This window comes from Oreochromis aureus, linkage group 19, assembly GCF_013358895.1.
Source record: "Oreochromis aureus strain Israel breed Guangdong linkage group 19, ZZ_aureus, whole genome shotgun sequence".
In the NCBI taxonomy this organism is placed as follows: Eukaryota; Metazoa; Chordata; class Actinopteri; order Cichliformes; family Cichlidae; genus Oreochromis; species Oreochromis aureus.
In genome coordinates this window covers 26,226,922-26,253,768 of record NC_052960.1, presented here as the reverse complement: position 1 = coordinate 26,253,768, position 26,847 = coordinate 26,226,922, and the positions used below count along the sequence as shown (strand labels likewise).

Below are 26,847 nucleotides of genomic sequence, written 5' to 3'. Positions count from 1 at the left end.
TCCTAAATCTTTGTACGTTCTGAAGTTGACTGGGGAAAGAATTGTGACATTTCATGCAGCACCTGAAGGCAACGGGGAAGGCGCGTTCCACGGACCTCTCGTGGATCTGACAGTTGCACATAGCGGAACGTTTATCCCATCCAGCCTCAGACGAACGGCAGGAGCCCTCCGGTTCTTTTTATCCCATACGGTTTAACTGAAAACGGAATTTCTTATTTTAAAACGACTCAAGTTGTCAGATTTTTTTCTACCGTGTGCAAATGCTTCAAGGGTTCACCTTTAAGTGCCGCTCTGCCATGATGTACGGGTTAGCTCGCTAACGTTAGCCGGGGAGCTAGCATCCACAGTTCGGAGAAAGTAACGGAGTACGCGTTTCTTCGCGAGTCGTCAGAGGGAATTAAAACATGGAGAAAATGAAAGAGTTATGCCACTACCTCCAGGACCCTCACCTTGTCGCCCGCTTTCAGAACATTTGCGGGGTACGGGGCACGTTTACGACCACCGGCAGCAGCAAGGTAGCGGACCGGGCTCACTCGCACAACAACGGCGCTTGTCATCATCACGTCGCCGGAGAGGATGACCGTGAAAACTTGTCCTCTGTAGGAGCTGGGGAAGGAGAGATAATGCAAACGGCGTCAGCGAAGCTTCGGAGAAGGATTGGGGACTCTAACGTTGCTAATAACTTTAAAGGTGAAACCCCGTCACAGAATGGGACAGCGGTGTCTGCGGCGATCGCCGGGGGAGAGACGGTTGGTGTGGGCAGCAGCCCCGCGGGTCCGGGCGTCCGCAGCGTGTCCGCGCAAGACTTATCCCGGGCAGCCGATTGTGAGCAGAGCCAGGTCGGAGGAGTCTTGGGTCCCCCACGGAGCAGCAAGGTAAAGCCACTCCGCAAGAATTCTCTAACGGGCGACGACGGGCAGGAGTTCCTGATCGACAACCGCTTCTTGTACTATCTCTTCACTTTCGGAACCGAGCTGGGAAACGAGACTTTCTACATCACTTTCTTCCCATTCATAACGTGGAACGTGGACGCCTTCATCAGCAGGCGACTGATCATGGTGTGGGTCTGGGTCATGTACCTGGGACAGTGTACCAAGGATGTGCTCGGCTGGTCCCGACCGGCCTCACCGCCTGTGGTCAAAGTGGAGGTGTTTTATAACTCCGAATACAGCATGCCGTCCACGCACGCCATGTCCGGCACAGCCATCCCCTTCGCCCTGTACTTCATGACCTACGGCCGATGGGAGGTAAAATCATTTTCACACACACAAACTGGATGTCACACCGTTGGATATAAGAGAAGTGGTTTGGAGCCACTTCCTCTTAATTTCAGTGAAAAAGACGGGGGAAGTTGGCTTTGTCATATTTTATAATATTTGACAGCATATTTTTCCTTATACGCAAGTGAAATTGTTAGGGTTCATTTGCGAGCACAGGAAACGCAGGTGGAGCGACAGAAACTCTGCCACGTGGGTAAAATCGAAAGAAATCATCTTTTCATCCCTCATTTAATGTACTCTGTTGCAACCCTGGAAGCTGCACGCACACCTGCTGCAGACACGACTCCTTACAGGGGGAATATATCTAATATTTTATTTAAAAGGGTTTTGTGTCAAAAGAATATGAAAGAACAAGTTCATTTCTGTAGCTTTTGTTAAATTATACAACATATCTGCTTATTACTTGATTACCAACATTTAATTTTTTAAGTATATACATTCCAAATTTTTTATATACTGTTTATCAATATATTTTATTTGCAGTACAGTGTAACAGCTTTACTCAAATCTAAACTATTATTAATTACTTGCTTTCCCTCCAGAAACTCCCAGTTCCTCCCACAGTCCAAACACATGCAGGCAGTGGGGTTGTATCTTGTGTCTCTCTGTGTTAGCCCTGTGAGAGGGTGTACCCTGCTTGTTGCCTCAGCAGGGATAGGATAAACTTGGATAAGCAGAAGAAAATGGATTTATGGAGTATTTAAAGCAGCAAAGTGTTTCACAAACTAAGAATTTACATTGAAGCCACTAAATCATATCATATTCTAAGTTGTGAGATCATGGTAAAATAGCAGAGCTTCTGATACTGGCTGGCATTTTGTTTTTTTTACCACATACGTACAAATACCGATGTGTATGTAATGAGCCTAAATTCATGGATTTATTCTATTGGTTGGGTCCAAGTTTAGGAAATGGTGAAAATTGTCCACAGTTAAGTTGAACCTGCAAAACCAGCAATTCAACTGAAACTGAGACACAGCATGCTCATATTTTAGCAAATTGTCAATTATAAGATAGGTGTGCCCTAAAGTATATAGCACTTAGTTCCTTTTGACTCGAATGGGCACCATAATTGTCAAAATGGACATAATGTTGTATTCCGTAAGAACTAAAACTAGAGGTGGAGCTCATAAACGCATCAGGAATATGTTTACCAAAGGTCTAGATCGTGAGTGTTGAAAGCAATCTCCCCATAGACTTCTGTTCAATCAGATTTCTTTTTACTACCACAAAGCCCCCTCCTGCCTAACACATTAAATGCATGTTGAAGGTACTTAGCCATTAGCTTCACTTTTTAGAACTGGGGGCTATATATGTCTGTAATTTGATGTCAGACCTATGATCCTCCATGTAATCACCTGACCATGCACCCTTTTGCTATTTGCAACCCATGTGACCACGTGCCAGTCTTTTCTACAATGTCACTGAGACTTTGCCCTCTGAAGTCATTCTTCTGAAGTGCCATCATTAACAATTAATGAGCTGTTGGGTCAGTGGATATAGTGACAGCAGCTGTCGGGTGACTATGGAAGCTGCATGAAGACAAAAGCTGACTCTTGACTGGGTAATTTACTGCATGAAATCATGCTTGCTATAGTTACAGCAAAGACTGAAAGCCCAACTACAATTGACTGGCCTATGGAGCAGAACGCTCCTAACACAGCTAAAAAGAAAGCTTTTAGAGTCCAATACCAGTTTTGATGATGTGATATTTGCTAATTTTCTCTGATATTACTCTGCTGATTGGATAAAATAAGCAGCTAATGTTTTAGAATTGTCCATCTTGGATTTGGGGCAATTCTGACTTTTAATAGTCTTTGAATAATTCTCTGACTTTGCAATAATCGTTTCAATACTTAAATGATTATTGCAAAAGTGAGGAAGTTGGCAAAAGGTAACGTGATAATGAACTCCCTTGTCAGCAGCATCAGTTATGCAAATCAGTAGTTACACAACTGATGATAATTAGCTGAAAGCTCACATTAAGCTTTCTGGTTTTTGGCATTGTTAAAATATTAAAAACATTTTAAAATGCTCGAAAATCATTTGAATAACGTTAATGCTGGAATTCTGTTTTAACAATCCATTTTCTGTTATTGCTTTCTTCATCTCCTCCTATTCAGTCTGGAGGAACAACACCACATTGTGTCCAGTCTGTAAAAAAAACCAAAAAACCACAGTCTGTGAGTCCACTTCTGTTGTCTTACTGTGCATCCACACAGTGAGGAACGTGCACGACAAGCTGTAGGACGACTGTTTGATTCATTTAAAAAAAAAGAAAGAAATAGAAGAAACTCGACAAGATTTTGGCAGGCATTTTTGTTAGTGACAGAAACTTTTCTAATTTCTAATTTTTAAACTTTTTTTATGGTTCTCCAATAAATATGAAAAAGTGTAACCTGAAAGTCAAGTACAATTACCACTGAGCAATTACCTAATGAGCAGATCAACAAAACAAGATGAAAGAATCCTTTGAACAGCTGATTAATCTCTGAATGATATATCTATAGCTGCTGCTGATTTTCTCTGAGTATACTAGTTGTTGTTGTTCTCAAACGATATTAACTATTAACATAGGACATAAAGACATCTGCCTATTCCAGTGAACAGGATATGATAGGTTGATTTGCATATTGATTACCGAGAGCTGACAGTGGTTATCTACACGTTACAAAGATGAGCTCTTCTGTTTTGTTAATATACACAAAAATACCAGTGTATATGAAAAACTCTCACCATTAGCTCTGTTGCACACTATATAGTCCATTTACCAAGGTGAAATGACAGGATGAAGTACATTTATCTGAAGTGGTTCTTGCTGATTGCAGGACTGCTTATCTACATTTAACTGCATGTCTAAGGCAGTGTTGCTCAAGGGTACTGCTCTGCATGGACTCGTCACTAAATCCTACTCTCGCTGTGGTCAGTGTACAGTCCTCATTAAAGTCCTCTCATCTTGTTTGCCAAAATGCTAAACATTTCATGATCACAGCTTCTCAAATGTGAGAAGCTTGTCATATGTGACGCTAAACTGAAAGTTTTGGTTTGGACTGTAGGTTAAAAAATCTGAAGATGCGACCTGAAAAAGTTTTTGCTGACATTTTATAGACAAAATAACTGAGAAAATAATCAGCAGCCTAACTGATAATGAAAATAATCATTAACCACAAGCCTCAGACAGTATATTCTGTGGTGTGGGTCATTTACAGAGAGAAATGCCAGGATTTGTAAATTGAAATAGGTGGGATTAGGATTGCTGTCTTTTGAGGTTGAAATCACAGCAGAGTTAGTACTGATTTACTACACTCTGCCTCTGTGTCTGTCTGAGCCAGAGCAGGAGAGCTGGCCCCCTGACCTTCCAGTGTACAACTGAGATAAGACTGATTTAGTGCCTGGGACTCTGCTTTTATCTTTACTGTCACTACAGCTCTCTGTCTATTTGACAGCCTAAATTTGAAAAGTGTATGAAGTGTGAAAAACTTCTTTCACACTACACGCTCTGAACGAGCCAAACTCTATTCAGCACCAAACAATACAAGCCACTGACTCGCATGTGTTCAACACCAGATAAGATGTTGACCTTTGTCTCACTTTTTGAATCAGATTCACGTATTTGTTTTCTTCTCATGTTTCTCCTCAGTGTTCCCTTAACTGGGGGTTTACAAAGGCGTGACACTCTGAAATTTCCAGACATGTAAATTTCTGAAAATTATGGAAGCTGGTTCTCAGTCGATGTATGAAGAAGAATTTTCTCACACTAATGTCTGTGTTGTGTGTCTGGTGTGTGTTAAAGAACGTCAAGTGAAGTCCAAAGCTGTCATCTTTTAGATGTTTTGACATCTGGTGGCACCAGCTGCCTGGCCATGTTAGTTTTGCTATTTTAGTCACACAAAAAATCTGATGGTTACATTTTCAGGCGCTTTCAAATCAAACAGCAAGGAAATCCAGCATAATATATACAGATCTTGTCACTTTCCAGCTAATCAGCTACTGTAATTTCCCCTGTTGTGTAGTGTGACTTGTGATTCATTAAGAGCATCGGCTTGTCTCCGACCTTGGGTGGTGTCATCACTTTACAGAAATCTGTTTAAAAAGTAAAAAGAAAGAAGAAACAATGGAAAAGGAGGTTTCCATTGAGGTTTATAGCTTGTTTCTGCAATTCAGAGTTGCCATTAATACCATTATCCCATGCATCACTCCAGCTGTTCTTTGCTGCAGCCTCTCTGTGAAGTTTCCTTCTGCTTCGCTGGTCGACTTGTCTGAGCAGAGCAGGAATGTTTGGATTTAGATGGACCGCAGCCATTCAGTCCTCCTCCCATCCTACCGCCCTCCTCCTGCTCAGACAGTAACTCGAGTCAGATGCCGTTCTATGGAAGATAATGTAGATTAAAGTTGAAGGAGTTGATGAAGAACTGGACAGAAGAGCAGTTTGAAAATGAGACTAGAGGACACGAAGCAGAGAAAGCCCAGAGGTGTTTAGAAACATGGAGAGGGGATTATTACAGTAAAGTGAAAGAAGGAGGAGGACTGAAGGATATATAAAACGCTAAAGAGGGGAACAAAGTAATTTGATGGTGGAATTTGAAATAGGCTGTAATATTAGCTGTGGAAAAAAAGTGCCGTACTCTTTTTCCACAGTTAGTAAAGAGCCATTTACTAACTTCTGCAGAATATACTGCAGAAGTTAGTAAATGGCTCTTAGCAAGTTTTGTGATGTTGTCCAGTTGATTCAGAACACAAACAACAGGCTTTGTGTGAGACTTCCGTCTTCAAGCAGGAACATAAGGTGGGAGTATTGCAGCTTTTCCTGCCAGCTGAATGAGTTTAACAGTATAGCATTTCCTAACTACAGCCTGAGCTTTACAAGCTGTTTTGCACTTTTTGGAAAATGACAGGAAGCCGGGGAACAAATAAATCAAACAAGCAATACTGTTTACCAGATGAAATTAATAAACTGTGTCAATGATCTTTTTTAAAATTATTATTTTTTATAATATTTTTTTTATTATAAAATAACACATTTATTTATTTATTAAATGTATTTATTATTTAATTATGATCACCAAGTTGTACGAATTGATACTGGGCTCACTGGCCACGTAAATATATTATGATATGATTGATAGTGCTGATTCATTGATTGTGGGGCCTTCTGTGTGGCACAAACGAAAACAAAATGGCACTACTCTTGATGAGAGGAAGAAGAAACGCATGAAGAGAAAGACTTGTAGGCTTTTTCAACTGGGACACATGACATAAACATATTTGTCTCTCGTGTTTTTCTACTACTTTCACTTACATCAATTCCTGATAGTTTCTGCAATCTCTCTCCAGGAGTTTGCTGACATTTGTGAGTCTTTATATTGATGCTGTCATTATGACTCCTAATAATGACACAATCATTGTTTTCTGTCACTGATGAAATCAAAAACCGCTCCAAAAAAGTAGGTGGAAATGCATAGGAGGAGCCAACAGTACCGAACAGGCCAGTCAATGCGACTTGCAGTTACATTTCCATGGAGGTGCAGGTCAGGCTAGGCATGGGGTTTCATAGAGGTTTACGGTTATGACATAGCAATAGCTTAGATTTCCTGCTGAAGCATAAATCTTAAGTAAAACGTGGTTATTTGACTTACTGTTGCCTTCTTATCAGTTGAAGCACTCTCGACTGTTCTCTAAACCCAAGCGGCGGTTGATGTCTGCAAATCAGACCAGGCCATCTGGCACCAACAACTATGCCATTGTTCAAAGTCACTTAAATCACCTTTCTTACCCCTTCTGATCAGGTTCAGCAGGTTGTCTTGACCATGTTTGCGTTCCTAGATGCAGTGAGTTGTAGAAATGTGATTGGCTGATTAGATTTTTGCATTTAAAAATCAGCTGAACAGGTGCGTGGAACAAAGTGTCCAGTGAGACTATAAATGTAAGTTGGAAGTCTTCAGGCTTTAGATGATGCTCAGTTGCCCAGTGTAGTTGATTAAACTGTAATTATGTTCGTAAACGGCTGATAAATTGATGAAATATTATTTTCTCCTACTCTGATGAGAACACATAACTTTAAAATGCAGAAGGGCCTTTTCACTGGTTTTAGTTTTTTATGAAACAAATAATGGACTAAAGGAGAGAATCATTTTATAGATGAAAGAGTTTATGATTTAGGGAACTGGAAGATTGACTGATAATAAAAGTGAGGAGTGCCTGTAACTGTTTCTTTGTTTATTACTGTTTAATGTTTTCTCAAGCAGTAAGGCTGTCCAGTTTTTTATTGTTTATGCCTATACAAAGGTGTGGCCAAGCCTTTTCCAGCTTGTAGGTCTTTCTCTCCAGTATTAACCTGAACCCTGCGCTTCGACATTGCCCATCTCTGAAATGTTATTTGGATCGTATTCAACCCAAAATTGCGATACCCAAAGTTATGGTTTTCAGAGTATCTAGCAACTAGTTGAGTATAAGTGCCTTTACTGACTGACATCACCTCAGAAATATGTCATGTAAATATGTTGTTAAGTAGATGCTCCTAAATCAGGTAATCAGTTGAGCGTGGAATATGTCTGATATGTCAGAAATGAAAAGGGAGCAACTAAAACAATAGTTTCTTTCAAAAGATTCTAAATCTCCTTTAACAGATCAGCAGCTTACATTGTTAAAGCCTTTGTTTTTCTGGTTGACGCTTTGAGCTGCAAATGTTTCAAGCTGCAGTTTCTAGCAACCAAACTAAACACTGTAAATCGTATTATCAGTATTCAGGTCAGGGCTGTCCTACAGTGCGGTATTATAGTTCAAACATGAGAAAGTCATTCACAACTTTGGTTTGTGCATAGCCTCAACATAGTTCAGTTTACATCTTGGCACTATTCTAAGTCAAACACAGCACACCTTGGGAACTGTGTGCTTTGGATGTGTGTGTGTGTGTGTGTGTGTAGACCTATGTATTTACAGTATATGTCATGTGGGAGAATACTGAGAAAACTCAGCGCTGAGGCTCAGTGAGCAGTGTGCAGAGAACCACAACCCACAGAAGAAAGCACACCATGTCCATAAAGCTTTGCATGAGGCAACCGCCATACCACTGCTGTGGTCACGGACACAAGGCCAGAGTGGATATGCAGACATGAACCAGAGACACGTTTTGTGTTTGCGCGCAGCCAGAGAACGTTGTTTGATGGTTTCCCCACAGCCCCCGTCCCCCTCACCAAGTTCAGCTGATTTTTCTCAGTCACAGTGTCAATCTGTGTGTCGGGCTCCTGCATCTGACCTGGCTTCACAGCTAATCCACACACAAAGGCGCTTTATTTTTCAACCAGCATCTCCCTCTGCGCTGACCCCATTCTTGAAAAAGGTCTTAGAGTTTATAATTGAAAACTCACTGGTTAAAAAGACACCTGTAGAAGAGTCTCGCAGGAGTCTTGCTAAATGTAGGATATGCTAAAGAGTCGCCTTTCTGGTGCAACATTCTACTTTGTCCTCACGAAAGATGCCTACTGCTCACTCCGAATGTGGATGGCTAAAATATAATTCCAGTGCCTTCCCCCTAGTAGCTTGTCCAAGTGCCTTGAGTTCAGAAGTAGTTGAGGGTGTTACATGCTCAACCTCTGGGAAACCACTTGCTTACTGCAACTCTTTGCTGTCAGTCGCTGAATGCAAAGGAATTCAGTGCAATCACCAGGCAAACACTGATGTTTCCTGGTCACAAGGAGGTTCCTGTTTTTATCTACCATGATTGAGCCGTAACATGGAATGGTGGAAACTAAGAGCAATGATTCAGATGCTAGTGGAGTTCACTACATAACAAAAATAAGTCCTGCTTGGTTTCCACAAATGTCAGAAGTGTGACTGTAGTGTGCAGTAACTTGTGCCCTCTGTCAGCCTATGTGGAAATAACACCCCCACTAAAGATAGGGATGAACCACAATTATATACACAAATATATGCATATGATACTTTGCAGTGAGAGCATAACTTTGAATAAAGGTGCTGCTGTGGTTAGCTGTAGTTTGTCTGCAGTAGCTACATTGTTAGGAAGAAATCATGTCTTTTATTACAAAGACAGTCGGTTCCATAAATTTTAAATGGAGAAAGTTGGAGTAAAATGTATTTTTAATATCGGTCTCTGTTATGTGCCATGACCCAGAATTTCACACTGGTGCCAGTCATTAAAAAAAAGGCCCTAGAAATGCAACAAAACCCTGATAAAAGCTCATTCAGGTTTGTTACAATGTGTTTAAGGCAGCTATCTCATAGCTGTATATTTAAAAAGGTTTCTGCCTCATCTGCAGTGAGCAACTGTTTGCAGTATCACAGGATTATTCACTGGAAATTGGTGTCAAGTGTGTCACCCCCATAAATCAGTACCTTATCTCTGTTTAATCAGCCTTCATCGAGCACCATCAGGTAGCTCTCATGAGTCATTTTCCCCTGAAGGCCACAGTGCTGGGAGATGCTGTGATGTTGTGGGATTAGCACTGTAATTCTGTTGTGAGAGAGGAAATATGAGCCATCTAAACACAGAGTATCCACAGCATGGACCGCAAAAAGTTTTTAGCAAGTGTGCAAACCTCAGCTGCTCACTCAGTCCTCTGCCTTCTCTTCCAGTCAAACTGTCACTCATTGTGTCTTTTCTCAGTCTTTCTGCATGCTGAATCGGTGGATGCTCTGATCCAGTTAGGCTTCGGGTAACTTCTAATACCAAATACTGACCCAAAACCAGCATTAAAAAAAGCTGGATGCCTCAACAAAAGAAAGACTCGCAATCATTCTTTTCTCTGCAAGGTACCATAAGGCCCAACTTAAACACTGCTTTCCTAACTTGTATTACAAATAAGTACATGCTGGAGTATAAATGTACTGAACTGGTATTTATTAGTAAATTAATAGAAATTTTGTGATGCAGAACTGCACCTTTAAAGATAACTTCTGGAAATTAAAACAGCCCTTTGACTTTGGACATAATTGCATCTTTCATCACCAAGATTGTACCATAAACTTCGTTGACACACACACACACACACATATATATGTATATATATATATAATATATTTTTATGTCCGATTGATACTTCAGCTAGTTGGTAGTTGCTGTTACCTTATGTTTTCCTTTTCTTTTCCTTTTTCAAATCCTATTCATGTGTATTCAAATTGCTATGTGTTTCTTTTATATATTATGCCTTACATAAGGTGGTTATTTTGCTGTGTTGTTCAAAGGTGTTATACAAGTAAACACGCCTTGGCTCCCTCCTCTCAATGCTGCAGGCCAGGAACATCTGATAAGGAAGTGGCAAAATTGCTGAAACATTTATGAGGACATTTGAGTCTGGTACACATTAGCAGATAATCATATCCAATACATCACGGCAACATTTTATCAAGGCTCATTATGAGCTGCAAAGTGAATAAGTTCTGGATGAAATTCTACTCCCACGACATGAGTTCTTTTGTTGACATGCAAATACAGAACAATAAACATACATTTGATAGGTTAGCTTTATACAGTGACTCACTGACAGATACAGCGGTGCACTTTTTGATGTAAAGCATGCTCATGCAGTGCAGTTCAGAATACACTTTTTTTTTTTTTTATTTTGCACTACATCCCTTAAGCATTGTTTCATGCATAATTAGTTGTTATTGTAAAGTAAAAATATTAAACATGTCTTCTCATATGTGAAGATTTAGGCTTTTTAGATGTCTTTAAACTTGTCCTTTCCACCTCCACAGTACCCGTCCACACTGGGCTTCATCTTGGCTCTCTGCTGGTGTCTGCTGGTTTGTTCCAGCCGAATCTACATGGGAATGCATTCAGTGCTGGTGAGTGTGATTGATCTCTTACACACACAAACACAGACTTGCAGTCTTGCCAAATGAAGGGCATGTTTAATATCATCTTGTGTTTTTAAACATCATAGAAGGTCTCTTGGACGAACAGCGACAGTAGTGATTTGTACCAGTGTGTGGGCACGTAGTTAAGGTTAACTGTTAACTGTGACAAATCGTCATCTCAGGGCATGTTGCAGAGTAATGCAAATGTATGGTTATGCAGAGTATAATGAAGGAGTAAGTAAGTAACTAAGAGGAGTAAATAAGTAAAGTAATACATTACTTTGTTGAGAAAGAAAATATATTTCAACACTTTTTAAAGGCTGCTGTAGTTTTTGGCTTTGGATGCATTTATTTATTTATGTTTAATATATTTGTACAGTGACCGCTAGTCTCACAGAACCACAGACAATTTACCGGTTCAACAATTCAGCAACGGCAGGCAAATAATTGACTATGTGTTATTGCTCCTTTCGGGATAGTAGTGTATGACGCACTCCCATGTGGCAATAAAAACAAAGAAGGATATGTTTTTAAGACAAGTAAGATATGTGTAATTGTTTTATTTTTTTATTTTTTTTAAAATAAGTTACCATTTAATAAGTTGTCTGTTCTAGTTCACTTTCAGTTATGATGTCATTGTGTAATAGTGGTTGTTCAAGTCTCTGTGCACTTTAACAAAAAAAGTATTCTGTTTTCTTTCTCTTTTTAAAACTTTTGGGACTAATAAATATTTAAATGTCACACTCAGAGGATGGATTAGTGACATTTCAAAATCCTGCTTTTGTGTTCCTGTGTTAACCTCAGATCTAAGGTGAGCTTAGAAAAGAGGAGAACAGGCTCACTGCACATACATCAGTCCAGCTCCAAGGGAAGGAACATGATTTTGAGTGGATGGGAACTTGAAAATGTCTTTGTTTTATACTGTGATTAACAGCTAGGCTCAGAAACAGGAAACCTCTCGAGCTGTTGATGTTAAGCAGGAGGTGTAATCTGAACTTTAGTCCAAACAGTAGCTTTCCTGTGTTAAAATGTTGAGAAGGCAGCTAAAGGTAACAAAAAGAAGGTAGGTGAACCACTGCAGTTCTGTGCTGTTTGTGGAGTTCATACTTATGGAAGTGCATCTCCTCACATATACCAAACTGTGATGTTCACAATAAATCATCAAATGAACAGTAATGGTTGTTTCATATCAGACGTAATTGTCTACTCCTTACACTGTTGAATCTTCAGTCTGACCCTGCTTCCGAACTAACCAACTACAGTGAGGAAGTGAAACATACCGCAATATTAAAAATGCATGCCAGTAGATGTTGTCGCCATTGCTGTTATTATTTCACTTCTCATTTTCTCATTTTCTGTTTGTTATTACTGCTCCTTGGCACTGGCACACAACTTGACAACAGTGTTAGTCCCACTCATGACTAACTGTCTGCTCAATTCTGTCAAGGTGCCACATGAATCAGCAAACTGGTGGAATAGATGGATTCAAAGGTCAAGAGTCGGGCAACAAAGATGGCAAAGGAGCCAAGTTAAACACCAGAAAAACTTAATATTGTGTAGATTTAAGTTCAGCTTATCAACAGTCCCAGTTTTTCATGTGGTCCTTTACCCACTCCCTGGTTTAGAGCTTACCTGTACTAACCATGCCTTTCAGCTAATCTGGACCAGTGATTCTGTCATGAGCATGCTTAGGCCTGTATATACCATCAGCGAGAATTAGTAGTGGAACACTTGATGTTTGTGCCTGCAAAAACTTGCCCCTGCTTCTTTTATCTGCTCTCACGTTAACAGAGTACAGTCATAACAAATCTATCACCACAGAGGTGTGTATACCTCAGGTTCCCTACAGCATTAGAATATTTCTCAAAGTCCTATAGGTTGCAAGAGATGGGGGAAAAATGTAATCAACCAGCTGGAGATACTTAGTTGTAGCTCCACCAGTATGTGCTGACTGGTATCAGGGCTCGCAAAATTTCAAAATCCCTGGTAGCCCTTCGGGCAGGGACTCTTCAGTTTTTGGTAGCCGAAAATAAATTTAAGTAGCCCGAATAAAAAAGAGAGCAATTTTTTTGATTGATGTTTTGTCTCCTGTTTTGTTTCCTTTACAATATTATACATTAAAGTATAATATTGTAACAGAAACAAAACATTAATCAAAAAATTGTTGAAACACAAATTAAACATTGTATAAAAATTACAATCATCAACTCAAATACTTGGTTCTAATTGAACAGAAATTTCTATGAACTTGTAAAACTGTGTAGAACATGAATCAGTCTGTGTCAGATCCTGAATCTGAAATTTCCACTGAAGTCACGGGTGAGAGATAAGTGGAACCAAGATCGAGGCCATTCTTTTTGAAGTTTGCAAAGACTGCTAAATTTTGCCAGTGGTAGTTCACTCTTTGCAACATAGTACGCTGTTCTAAACAGATTTTTCAGGTTTATTTTTAGTATGTTCTTTGCAATTGGTGTTTGTTCTGGGAAAGATATTGCAGACTGAGCAATAATGCATTTCTTGCATTTCTCATGGGTTCTAATTGAGGTCTTTCTTAAAATTACTGGTCCCAGTAACAAAGGCGCTTGTCGACTCAGGAATCGAGGGAAAACCAACAACACACCCGGCAGAACATTATGTTATTTACAGGGGTGCACATAAGTGGTCCGCAGGTGCGCATTCGCTGTCAAAATAAAAGACGCGCACCAGATAAGAAGTTGCAACGCGCGTTTGCCTACATATAAAAGGCACTGTTTTTGTCTACTAGAGTGGGATTTTCACGGCATATTCTGCACCACATCTCTGTGCGTTCATCATTTGTTTGAAGCCAGCTCACCTCCTCCAACCACTTTTCCGAGAATACGCGCTTCTTTTGCGGTTCGGACGCCTTCTGACATTTCTTTGGAGGTGGAGGAAAACCAAAGTAATTGCTTAAAGGAGCTTGCTTCTTCGACAGCGGCTGCCCCTCTGTTGGTCTTCCTTGGTCTCTTGTGTTCTGAGGGCCTCTGGATGTCTGGAGTCTTGATCTCCTCCATACCTGCTTCATGCCCTGGAGGACGGGGCTGTGGCCCCCCACACCCTCTAGCAGATCGTTACATGAAGGAACCTTTTAAATACAAGCGCGTTCATGCTGTGTACACACGGGTGCTCACACACACAAACTACACCCTTTTTGGCTCCTACCTCAAAGCACACTGTGCGCTGTCGATCTTACGTGCTGCACAATAATGTTTAATATTTAGTATTTACTGTTATATTCCCATAGATCATCGTGATGTTGTTTATTATGTTGCTCTTTTTTTTTCTTCTGCTTGTTTTCTCTTTTCTTTCTCAACATTTAATCCAGGTGATTGATATATGTATTTTTTGTCTGCTTATTTTGTTGGTTTTTGTTTTTTGCCCTTTATCCCCGTCCCTCTTCCCCGCTGTTTTTCTTTCCCTCTCCCCTTTCTTTTCCCCAGTCAAGTCTGTCCCGTATTTAGCAAGTGAAAATAAAATAAACAATAAAAGGTGAATCAAATAGACCATTATGGCAAGGCTGGGATGGTCCATTTGGTAAAGTAAATCTGTTGGGCTTCTTTCTTCGCCTTTAGACAATAATCCTGATGGCAAAAGAGCCAAACGGGACAGGCAAAAAAAAAAAAAAAAAAAAAAAAAGCTTTGAGAGTTCTAAACAAATGTCTGTCCTCCTCCAGAAAATTTTATGTACTCAAACGCGTGTTGCAACTTCTTATCTGGTGCGCGTTTTTTATTTTGACAGCGAATGCGCACCTGCGGTCCACTTATGTGCACCCCTGGTTATTTAGCTTGTCATATTTCAGCCACAGAAATTCTTTTGTCCATGAAACCATAAAGCTGCACTTTCTTTTTGCCTCATAGTCTAATTTGTCATAACATTTCCGTTTTGTGGTCGGCTTTTCTTTGGCTGTCACTTCTTCACCCTGACCTGTCTTATTTGGCTCAGCAGAACTAAAATATATATCCTGCTGCTTTTACACACGCACCCACATAACGGTCAGCGACTCTCTGCGCAATCAACCTCTCACAAGTTTAAGCTTGCTGTGGGAGATTTCACTTGTCACGTTTGAATAGTAAGCTAATGAATGATAAGACAATGTCAGAGGAATTGGTGCGCAAATTATCGTCACTCACCAATCAGTACTGCCGCTCTCTATACACAGTTCGCACGATCGCAAAGTGAAAGCAAAAAACAAGCGCAAATTCAAACGCGATTTCAGTATGTCACATATTGACAGAGGCTCATCGATGCCAATGGCATAATTACCCAGCTACATTTCCGAAAGAATGCAAAAGCATTGACATATATTTTTCCTGCCTATGATAGCCAGACGGGCAGGGCTGAGATAGGTTTTGGTAGCCCGAGTGGAAAAATCGCTAGCCCCGGGACGTCGGGCTAGCGATTTTGCGAGCCCTGGGTATATAAAATTCAATCCGGAGTCAGTCTGGATCAACTTCCTTTTGCAGTTCATACATATATATATTAGATAATCATGAACCCTGGCTTAAGAAGTCAGACTCGGCTTGAATGCCAGATGTTTTCATGGATTTATTTTTAAGAAACACATTAATACTTCTGTGGTGAAAAAATCCAAAGGAGACACCACAGATGTTTTGGTCAGATGTCTGGTAGCCTGTACGGGGGTAATCTCTCTGGTAAACGACGTCAGTCTTGGTGCACTTGTGGGGTTGGGCTGTCTGTTGCTGAGGGAACATTCTCCGTGGTCATGACTGTGTCAGTGATGGATGGTGGTGTGAGACCAGCAGACGTTACAGCATGCTGGCCATCTTCCCAAACAAACTCAGAAAGTAATTCCACATCAGAGACCTTTAAGAGCTTTCTGTGGCTGCCCACAGGTGGTGTCGCTGTGAAGACCTGCACCTCAGAAACCACATGCACATCTGCCTGCATGGTTTCATATCTCTGCTGCATGTCAACAAAAAGGCCCAGTTTTCTCCTCAAATAGACAAGAGCTGGCCTAGAAAGATGTTTAAGATAATTAATTTAGCAGTCAGTCAGATTACAGTTCAGTCGAAATGAGCGTCCTGAGACGATTGATCCTGACATTTAAGCAGAGTGACAACAATCAGCCTTCAAAATCACAGCTGCTTGAGGAGCAGCAGTTATGCCCCAGGAAGGAGCTTATTACAGTTTTTCAAGAGATTGGGTAAAAGTCTTAAAAAAAGAGAGAGTAATTAAAAGAAAAAAATCCAGGGTTAGTCTTAAAAAGTCTTCACGTGACTTAATAAATACATTCCTTAAAAGCTAATCAGATTCCTCAGCGATATGGAGGTGTGGTTTGATCACTGATAGTAACCTGCCAACCCACAGTGTTGGTTATGTTTTTACTTAAATATTAAATAAAAGTAGCACGTACTAAATTTCTCTCAGTATAGCTGTACAATGTAGCCCTGCGAGACAAATTTGTCATTTTGCCTACATAAATAAAGGACCAGTGGCCCTATATTAAGAATAAATGGGTAAAAATAGCTCATAAATTAAAGCTAGACTCCTTCACATTAAAGTGCACCTTTAAACAGTAATATATTTTTTGCTCGTGAAATCAATAAGATTTAGTCAGCTTATCAGCAAGTAATAACAGTAAATGCTGGGTTAGTGGGGTGTGGTTTTTGCTCAGCTGCAGCAAAAGAGGTGGCACAGAGTACTTGAGGGAGGCCTGATCAGCACAAGCTGTGGCACATTCACTAATTATGCAGTCAGATGCTTGGGCCTTGATGCTTCAACATTGTTTTGTATGAAAACTATGTGAAATACTTGAAATGGCATGTATTTGTCTGTCTCTCATGTTAAAGTCCTCATCTTTCTCCTCCTGTTCTTGCAGTGTGACCGCTTACTGTTCTTGATTAAAAAGTATTTGTGAGCAAGCCAGAAACTCCTGCTGGCTCTCCTCACTGTCTCACCATGGATAATGTAAAAAAAAAAAAAGAAAGAAGAAGAAGTCTGTAACCATAGCAACTGTTGCAGTACACACCATGCCTGGTTTGACTTTAAGCAGTGATGTCAGTTTATCTATAACAGCTTAACCAAGTCCCCCTTAAGTAAGCCTTAAGAAACCATGTCTTTGTACAGCGGTCCATGACATCATAAAGACGCACCATCTGTATTTTAACTCCTCAGCTGAACTATGTCATACTTGTACTCTGTGATATTTAGCCAGGTCAGCCAGAGCAATTTATAATGACATTATCATATAATCTGTGAAAGGTGTACACATGCTTTTCACCATGTCACACAAAGCTTGAAATAAAGCCATGTGTGGTGTAGTAGTCACATAATTTTTTTTTATATAAACAGGAGTTTTGCAGTATTGGGTATGGATTTCATATTTTGAGAAGTTGAAAAGTAAGAATATTTGATTGCTCAGTAGGTCATGCTTTTGTTGTATTGATTTGAAGTTTTGGGGTTTGGGTATTCTTATTTTAATTTGGAAAAATCTACCACATCCTTATGGATTATTATGCTTCAGTTCACCTCGTTTGTAGACCGCTACATTTTGTGATTTAATTTGGTCTTTCTAAGAATTGCCTTCTGAAATATTTATGGACAGCACTGCCTTGCAAACGGGGGTCCTGCTGTCCCACTCCACTTGCAGATCTCTCTCCTTCTGCTCCGTTCAGCAAATGAGAGCGCAGCAGGCTGTGCACGGCGTGAGAGAACACATAAAGACCCTGTCACTTGTAACTTTCTCTCTGAGTCAGTGATAATGTTTGACTTGGCCATGTTTTATGTTTAACTTGTGAGTGTGGTGATTTTGTCACAGTTAAAAAAAAATCCCTTGATTACCACATAAAGTCCTAGAACTCAAAAACCATTCAGCTTAGTAAGAGGTGGCATCATTTTGCACAGGAGGTTTTATTACATAGGGTTGGACCAACGATAACAAAGATGCTTTAAGACTCTTTTAGCCTTCAATAAAAATAGGTTTTGGTCTGTATGTAAGGAAATTATTTTGTCTTTATTTGAGCAATTAACAACCATAATGCTTTGAGGAATATAAACAAGAAACATTTATGACAAAGCGTCACTTGCTACAGTATAAGCCCCTCTATTTTAGTAAATTGGGAGTTATTTAATAAGCTCTTGTTTAGATGTACAGACAGTCTCATTTAGCCAGCTTATAAAATTCTTAAGAGCATCTTTCTACATGTTTCTAAGTTGGTTTCTTCTCAGTGGTAAATATACCCTTGAAAACTGAAACCTGGTCTGACTCTGAACACATGTGCGTCATGTCTGTCTATTCAGATTTGATTGGATTATTGAAAAAAAAAAAATGGGTGTGAACTTTAAGGTGTGACTCGTCACAGAAGCTTTAACTGAAAAACAGTGACTTCAGAAACACAACATTCAGGTCAAGAAAAAAGATGTGAATCTTGTTGAGAAGGCTCGAGCTGCTGGTGCACAGGCACAGAGCTCATTTCTTCCTCGTGACTTAGCCCGACGGCTGAAGGCTCCACATCACTGTTGGGAATCGGGGACTGGAGCTTGAATACTTGGTGAGCTATTATCGGTCTGCTGTGCCAGGCCTGCAGGGCACTTAAAGAGATCTGGAAATCATCACGCCCAATGAAACTGCTTCCCCCCTCCTTTGTTGTACAGGAAGAGCTTGCAGACAAAACGCTGTTCTGCCCCTGATAATGATGGTGTGTTCTGCAAACTGTTTACTAGTTCATGAGAATGCAATTTCTGTATGCAATTTCTAGCTCTCTGTAATGTTTTGATGTTTAAATGCAACAATTTGTTTACTTTTATACTACTGCTTTCTTACAAATCACATTATTTATAGGATTTTGAGGCTTTTAATATGTTAGTAGGCCCAATAGTCTGATGTAACTCCACTAACTTTATTTTTAGTAAATTTAGAAACATACCGATCAACTGTGTATGTGCCCACATCCTGTTATTTCCCTCCAGTTCCTCCCCTGTGTCTTCTCTCAAAATTTAAATGATTATTTTTTTGGCCTTTAGTGGACAGATGGCGTGAAGATGGACAGGAAAGCGGACCGAGAGAGAGCGAAGACGTGTAACTAAACCAGCACCGAGTATTTTTTTTATATTCAAAAAAGAAAATCACAATGTCAGTGACTAACTTTGGGATATTTTGTAAAGCCCAATAATAAAACAAGAAAATAATGCGTACTAATGGGAATTCTCTTTAGTTGCACTGATTAAGAAATAATGCTGCAGCTGTTAATTTACATCATGTACTTGTTACTGATGCATGAATTGAACTTGTACATCATTTCCAGTAATTTCATGAACAGGCAGTAGGCACATGTGGTTGTGTTTTACAGGGAGAGTTCTTAATGGTTCTGTCAACATTTAGGCCACCCATTCTGACAATTTAATGCTCTTTTATTTTGTTGTAAAGATTAAGGCATCTACTGAATGACATGCAGTGTGTTGTTCATTAAGGGCACACCCTCTTTTTGGACAATTTTAGTTCAGGCAGTACATTGGTGTCAGTGGAGGGGAAAATTACAGATGGCTGAAAGCTTCCAGCCTCTCACTGTGTGTGTTATTAAGAGAGAAGGCTGATACGGGATGGCACTGGCACCAGTTACCTTCTCACAGGTAATTTGGTTTTCTCACTGTTGACTCATTTTGATATGGTCACACAGGGAAATTTGTCCTTATAGTGAACCATCTGCCAAAAGTGGAACTGCTGGGACATAAGTTGTTGCTGAGCTACGATTCAGCATCTGACGCCAGCTCTGCGGCTCTGGCGCTCGTGGCTCAGCACGGGCTACTAACCGACTGTTAGCTCAGGGCTTACATGTACCACAACATGTACTTAAGCAGCCAAATAGATACTTAAACTCTAACAGGACTTCAGTTTCCTTCCAGTGCGGCCATTCAAGTGGGCTGACCCTGCCAGAGACGGCTGCAATGTTCCAGTGTCTGGCTGGTGGATGGAAACTGGTGTAAAGTTACAGTGGCTATCATTGATTTCTCCTTCCAGGGAAAGCAGACACTAATCACAAAAGTAAATAGTGTACACACCCAGCTTAGCAAAATGAGGAATGATAAAGTGTTAATTTACAGTGTGTGCACACACGTTATAGCAACGTACTCAATGGAGTCTCTTCGCTGTAGGCATGTGCGTAAATGGCCAGGAAATCTGAGCCTGTCAGCAGAAATGGACTAGAGGGATTCCCATTTTTCATTCTTGTAATGTTTAAGATACGTGATTACTAGTAGACCTCGTGAATAGCATAATGATAACAAACATGTATACTAATGAAAAACATACAATAAAAGAAAGAAAGAAATACCACTGATGGCAGTGCTCATTTTCCTCCCAATATACACTCTGCAAACCAGTGTGACCTGATTAGGATTATTCTTTACATGCTACGCTGTGCATAATTTAATAAATTTGAGTACTGTGTCAAGTTTGCCATATGCATCCTGCAGGATGATAGCGCGAAACATAGGCTTTAGTTCATCTACCATTACGTCATTTGCAAGACACCCTTCTTTTTCTAGCCATAGCAGTTGGAGGATGAATCAAACAAAAGAGGCTTCTGCTGCCACATTGTAACCAAGTTTTCTTCTCTGTCGAAATTCCATTCATCGCACGCAAGCCTTTGCTTAATTTTTTTCCCCACTAGCGCCAACTGTGATCAGGCTCTGATCGAAAGACCTGTCCTACTATGTAATGCAGGACCACCATTTAAAACCAGGTTCAAAGACTTCAACTTGATCCTTACACACCGGTTATATAATTTTTTTTTTTTTGTTGCATATTATCAGTGCTAGTTTAGTGCATCAAAATCAACTCCAGAAAATGCACAGAGAATTACAAATGTTGTTTTTTTCCCCAACCCATAACCAATATGTAGCTGTACACACAGGCCAACATTGAACTTGAAGAGCTCCTTAAGTTGTCGTCTGCCCTGTGGTGCTTCAGGAAATGTTACTTTTCCCTCCCAAACATTCAAACAGGTGCTCACACTGAGCATTATATCAGCATACGCACAAAACCACAGCCAGCGTGATGTGGGAACCATGTAGTAAGGAGTCTTAGATTGCTAGTAGACTGATCACAGAATGCCATCCATATACAAGGAGTCAAGCACTTATTTCAGAAACAGCTTGGAGACATTGAGCAGGAGCTGGGGTGAAGTCAGAGATTTGGAAGGTTTAGAGGAGGCAAGAAGCCAACTGTCAGTTTACTCCAGAGATCAGTAAATAAATAGCTGTGACCTTTGTGTTTGAGTCCAGAGTTTGTCACCATGTAGATCTTCCTGTTTTCCCGTTTCCTGTCAATGCTGATGCACTTCCTGTTCCCATTTGAAGGAAATGCTCCAGTAAATATCCTAATAATAGCAGTCCTTATCTGGTAAAGGGAGTTTGCTGCTGAATCAGCTGGTGCAGTTTTAAAATTTTTATCTGCTGCTTGTGTTGTTTCGGCATTTATTCACAGAATGCATGATCAGTATAAATCATGTTTTCTAGCCAAGAGGGAAATTTGGTTTGCAGTCAGGTCACACTGGTTCGCTGAACAGGCACTGATGCAACCCCATACAATCAGAGAAGGCTTTGGAACTGAGCACTAATAACAAAGCACATGGGCTCTCGTCTTTTGTCTAGAGGACCAGGCCACATCGAACACAGACCAGTTTTCCACTTTTCGTCAGTACATTTTAAATAAACTTTGGCTGAGGGAACACATTTCTATCATTTCTGTCCCAACTTTACTGGAATTGAGCTTTTATTCTCCTAGGTGTTTGTTGAAGAAGAACCTACCAAGGAGGATACTAGAACATGGTTGACATTTACAGGATGAAAGTAGACACAGCTGTGTTGTTGTTTTCCTGGACTGCATCTGATCTCAGACAAAAACAAAGATCAGACACTTGAACCTCTGTTCAGGCCCCTTCCTGACTTCTCCACCCTCTGACATCACACACTTTGTTTGAGTCCAAATTCACAACATAGTTGCTTTCATCTGCACACATGTGAAACACATGTCAATGACAGTCAGCTGTGCTGTTTTGTTTACAGTTTCTGTGTTTGTGTTTCCTTCAGGACGTCATCGCCGGGTTTCTGTACAGCGTCCTCATCCTGTGCTTCTTCCTGCCGATCCTGGACCTGATCGATGGCTTCAACTTGACCTGCCGCTACGCTCCAATCATCATCATCTCCCTCCACCTGGGCCTGGGCCTCTTCTCCTTCACCCTGGACACCTGGAGCACCTCTCGCGGTGACACCGCTCAGATCCTGGGCACTGGTGCCGGCATTGCCTTGGCTTCCCATGTCAACTATCACCTGGGCCTGATGCCCGACTTTACACCAGACCAGCTTCCCCTCAGTATGCCCGCACTTAGCCCCAGCCTGGTGGCTGTTGTAATGCTGCGGCTCGTTGTGGGAGTGCTGGTGCTGTTGGCCACGCGGGCAGTGATGAAGGCCATCACCATCCCGCTGGTGTGCAGAGTGTTCAGAGTGCCCACCGATGACCTGAGGAAGGCCCGGCAGCACATGGAGGTGGAGCTGCCTTACCGCTACATTGTCTACGGGACAGTGGGCTTCAACGTGGTCTTCCTGGTCCCGCTGCTCTTCAGCTACATGCAGCTCTCCTGATTGGATGTTACTTGAGTGCGTGGTCAGTCAAAGTGAAGTAAAAACCTAAATGCTGTCATCAGATCAGTTTTGCTGCTTGTTTTCATCCACAGCCTAATCCCTAGCTGGAGGTTGCTGGGTTTGGGACTGATGAAGGTACATTAAAGCCTAATTGCTGATCTGGATGCAGTTTTTCATCAGATTTTTTGTTTTTGTTGTCTCAGGTTACTTTTAAAGACGGGTGAATCCTGAGCAACGGAAAATCTGGTAAAATGAGCTTAGACAGTTCATGAGCAATATCTCTTTGTTCTTTAGATTTATTTAAGAGTAAAATCCAGTCAGATGATGCTTTGACACTCTCAGAGCTGGAAAGTCACTCCTCAAATTCAAAAAAGCATTTCAACAGTGGCTTCTAGAAGACTAAAAATGCAAGTCATGACCACTAATAGATGATGTGCGTTAGTATTTGCATTGTTATGACGGATGTTATTATTAAGAGCTCAGGCAAAGAACCATAGAAGTATTTTTTTAGCAAAACTTAAATTATTCCAACAACTCAAGTGAATGATAAATCGCCTTACAGAAAATGTTGAAAATAAAAAGACTTAGTAAGTCTCACTAACAGTCTGAAAGCCAAAGATATCCAGGCACATGATGAATAAATACATAAATAAAATAGAAAGCCTTCTTTTAGTCGGATGTCCTCACTAAATACTAGGTTTAACTAATTTAAAGAATGTTGTAGTTTAAGCTCAGTGTCACTGTTGAAACTTAGTGTGGTTCTTTGTCTGGTAGCCTCTTAATGTTTCTGTTTGATTATACTCTCCTTTGTCTCAATTCTTAAAGCAATAAGAGACCTTTCATTTTATGATTCCTGTGTTCCTGTACTGGATCGGAGGTCGTCCTGATGCAGAACATTTAGTCTTTAACCTCTGAACCCCCTGCCTGCGGAGAGGAAACCAGTTTGATTTAAATTTTTGATTTGTTGTTACGTGTCTGATGTCTGAGAATTCAGCCACATTGTTTTTTCAGGAGGTTAGATTGTGTTTTCTTAAAGGGCTTTCCCCACTATTTGTGTTCTGAGCTTGACTGCTATTCCTGCAACCTGATGGGAGAAAAAACAAATACTAGGCACATACTGTACGATGCAAAAGGAAACGAGAACGCATCGCTTTGTTTGGGAAGTGTACAGAGAGGGTTTTAATGGTTTTATTTTGTTCTCTAAAAATGACTGGAGTCTGTGCACTTGGCTCAGCCTTTTTTTTTTTTCTTTTTTTTTAAACACTGTAAACTTGCTTCCTATTAGAAATGTCAGCTCACATCCACTTCCTGTTCTGAGCTGAGGTTCGTTTGCTGGTGTCAGGTGGGAGGAGGTGGTGGAGATAAACCATCCACAGGGAAGACAGAATGAAAGTTTTCTCATGTTTCTAAAATTGAAACTCCATCGACAGCTTTTTGGCGCACAACAGGCGCATTGTAAAAGAAAGTATTTGACTGCCAGTGCAACATTATTCATTGTTTTATCATGCATGAATTTGATACTTGCTTCTATAAATGTAGAAACATTTTGTCTTCAAAATACAAAACTGCTTCGGAAAAGCGGTGTGAATGTGAACTTTTTTAAGTGCCTTTGACAAAAGTTATTAAATGCATTGTTGCACTGACAAGTCAAATGCACTGCAACATAAGGAAACGCCAGCAAATAGAAAAACAATCCAGAAAGCACACAAAACACAACAGAAGTTGAACAAAATGCAATGGAAGTAAACAAAGAAAATCAAACAAATCACAAAAGATATGCTTCTGGGGAGGCGATAACATGACGGAACAGCTACACATGTGACAGTAACCAAAACTGTGGAGGTGGAGAAGAAGATGCAAAAAACAGTATTACTGATTCTGTAATACTGTGCGTACATGTTTGCTATCAGCTGTTTACCATCAGGTTATCACCTCCATCCGTCACGTTATTGTCTCCCTGAAGGCACCTCTGTGTGTTTTACAAGGGTTTTTGAGCTTTTGCTGAGTGTTTTTTTTTCTATTTCCATTGTGAAAGAACTATTTGATTCAAATTTAGCTTGATATTAAATCAGAGCAGAAGCTATTATCGTAACACTCTGGTGATGTTAAACTTGTTAAAAAGCACAGGTCTCTCTCTTTTATAGTAACATTTGCCATAAAAAAAAAAAGCTTCCACACGGACTCTTACCCGAACTTCGTCTCATCCACACCACAACTCCTGATTAACTGGTTAATTAGTTGATTAACCAAGCTTCCTTCGACCACTCTAACCTGAACCTGAGTATAAGGACTGAGGCCAGGAGCCCAGATGCCTGCTTCCTGTTTCTAAGCTGTGTGTGCCTTGCTTAAAGGCACTTTTAAAAAAAGGTTTTTCTCCCAGCAGGATGCTGCCGTTGACAAAACATTTCTGTAGTCTTAAATTCTTTTTCTTTTTTTTGCCAAGCTGATTTATTTGTTGTTTTTGTGTATGGTACTCTCCTAAAATAAATGCACTGTTCCCAGAATGCACTGTTCCCCCTCCGAGCCAGGTAAAAAACAAAAAAGGTGGAGCTGGTCCTAAATGCAGTCTGATCAGTAGTTCCCTTTGATTTGTCGTCTTGCAGTTGGTTGGCAAACACTATGACTAGTGACAGTTTTAGTGAATAGATGCTGTTTACTTACATTAGCACCTGTTAGCTAATGCAAGTAAGATTCAGTCATTTGCAGACATCTGTGCAGTAGCAGAGAAATTTTCCAGTATAGCAGCTTGAACCAGCAAACATCTGGAGTCTTTCTGTCATAAGTGACCTTAACTGTCCCTGGATACCACAATTTTCTGTGGTACATTTGAGGAATTCGATTTTATTGTTTTTCTGTACTCGACTACTTCTGTCTGAAATGATAATCCAATGATGTGATGAGAGCTCCTCATACTTCACTGCTGATTGCATTTGTTTAATTCTGAAGGATGTTCACATATAGTTTAGTATTTTAACTTAATCCAGCTGCAGATTTGCCTCTAATTAACCGACTCATCAAAACCAAACGGACCAGCTTACCCTCTGCATTTGTCAGCCGCCTGGCTCGTTTCACTTCCTGTGGCCTTGCCTCGTGCACAAATATGTTTGTGTTTGTCGGAGCGTTTGTATATTTCTTGACTTTTTGTGCGTGTGTTTGGGCATGCGGTTTTGTCTCTGTTCCACAGAAAAGAGAAGTTAATTCCTGTTTCAGTGACAAAACCAAAATCCTGTGGCCGAGCTGAGTTTGTGTGAGTGACGAACAGAAGCTCAAACTGCAAGAAGTCGATGACAAAGCAACATTTGTCATCCTTGATATTTAAGGACATTTCCCCTGCACATTGATAAAGGAGATGAAGCTGAACTTCCTGACACGTCTCGCTGTGATATGTTCCTGTGTTTGTGTTTGGATTCCACCGTGGATGTTCTTTTTTATGGAGTCAAAGCAGGGCTGGCCTCGTGATGTTTGACGAGCCTTAAACTTAAAGATGTATATTTGGTACACCACCTTTAAAATGCATCATACAGTTTTGTTTGGCTTTGTTTTATTTTTATATAATCTGAATCGTGATTTTGGTTTGTTGTGACCCTGATCTTTTGTTGATATTATTTCGGTACATTAATATATTTTTGAAATCCTAAATTGATCTGTCAAAAATATATATTCTGTGTTATTTTCTGTGGTAAGATATGGCTGAATTACAGAATTTCTTTATTATTTGTAATGTCATTAGGAGAGGGATCGACAGAGTCACCAAAGTCTATATACTGTAATAACACAATAAGCTTGTCAAATTGATCCTAATTTATTATTATGATAACTTTAGTTCTTGCAATACAATGTTTAAAACTGTTTTTCCTAAATCTGTTCAGTGATTGGTTTGGAGCAGCCAGCTCTGCTTTGTCAATTCACAAGATGGAGATTTGATTTCTTTTTTTTCTGTCTTTTCTTTTTTTAAAATACTGGATCTCAGAGGAAAAATTGTCTTTCTTGACCAAATATGCAGCATTTAAACTGTGTAGCTAAGCTCTGCCCTACACGTCAGTGCCTTCCTCTGTCCTCAGCTCTGTGCCGTCATGTTGCCTCTTGCACTTTGTATATAAATATGGGAAAATGAGAAGTTTCCTGTTTTTA

General features: G+C 40.3%; 1 protein-coding gene across 1 annotated transcript; it reads left to right on the top strand.

Annotated features, from left to right (window-relative positions):
- The first annotated feature begins 96 nt into the window (after positions 1 to 96).
- Positions 97 to 26,847, top strand: sgpp1 (sphingosine-1-phosphate phosphatase 1). Its single transcript, XM_031727553.2, has 3 exons — positions 97 to 1,247; positions 10,995 to 11,084; positions 22,165 to 26,847. Exons 1-3 carry the CDS (start codon positions 405 to 407, stop codon positions 22,714 to 22,716), a joined length of 1,485 nt encoding a protein of 494 aa, XP_031583413.2. The 5' UTR covers positions 97 to 404; the 3' UTR covers positions 22,717 to 26,847.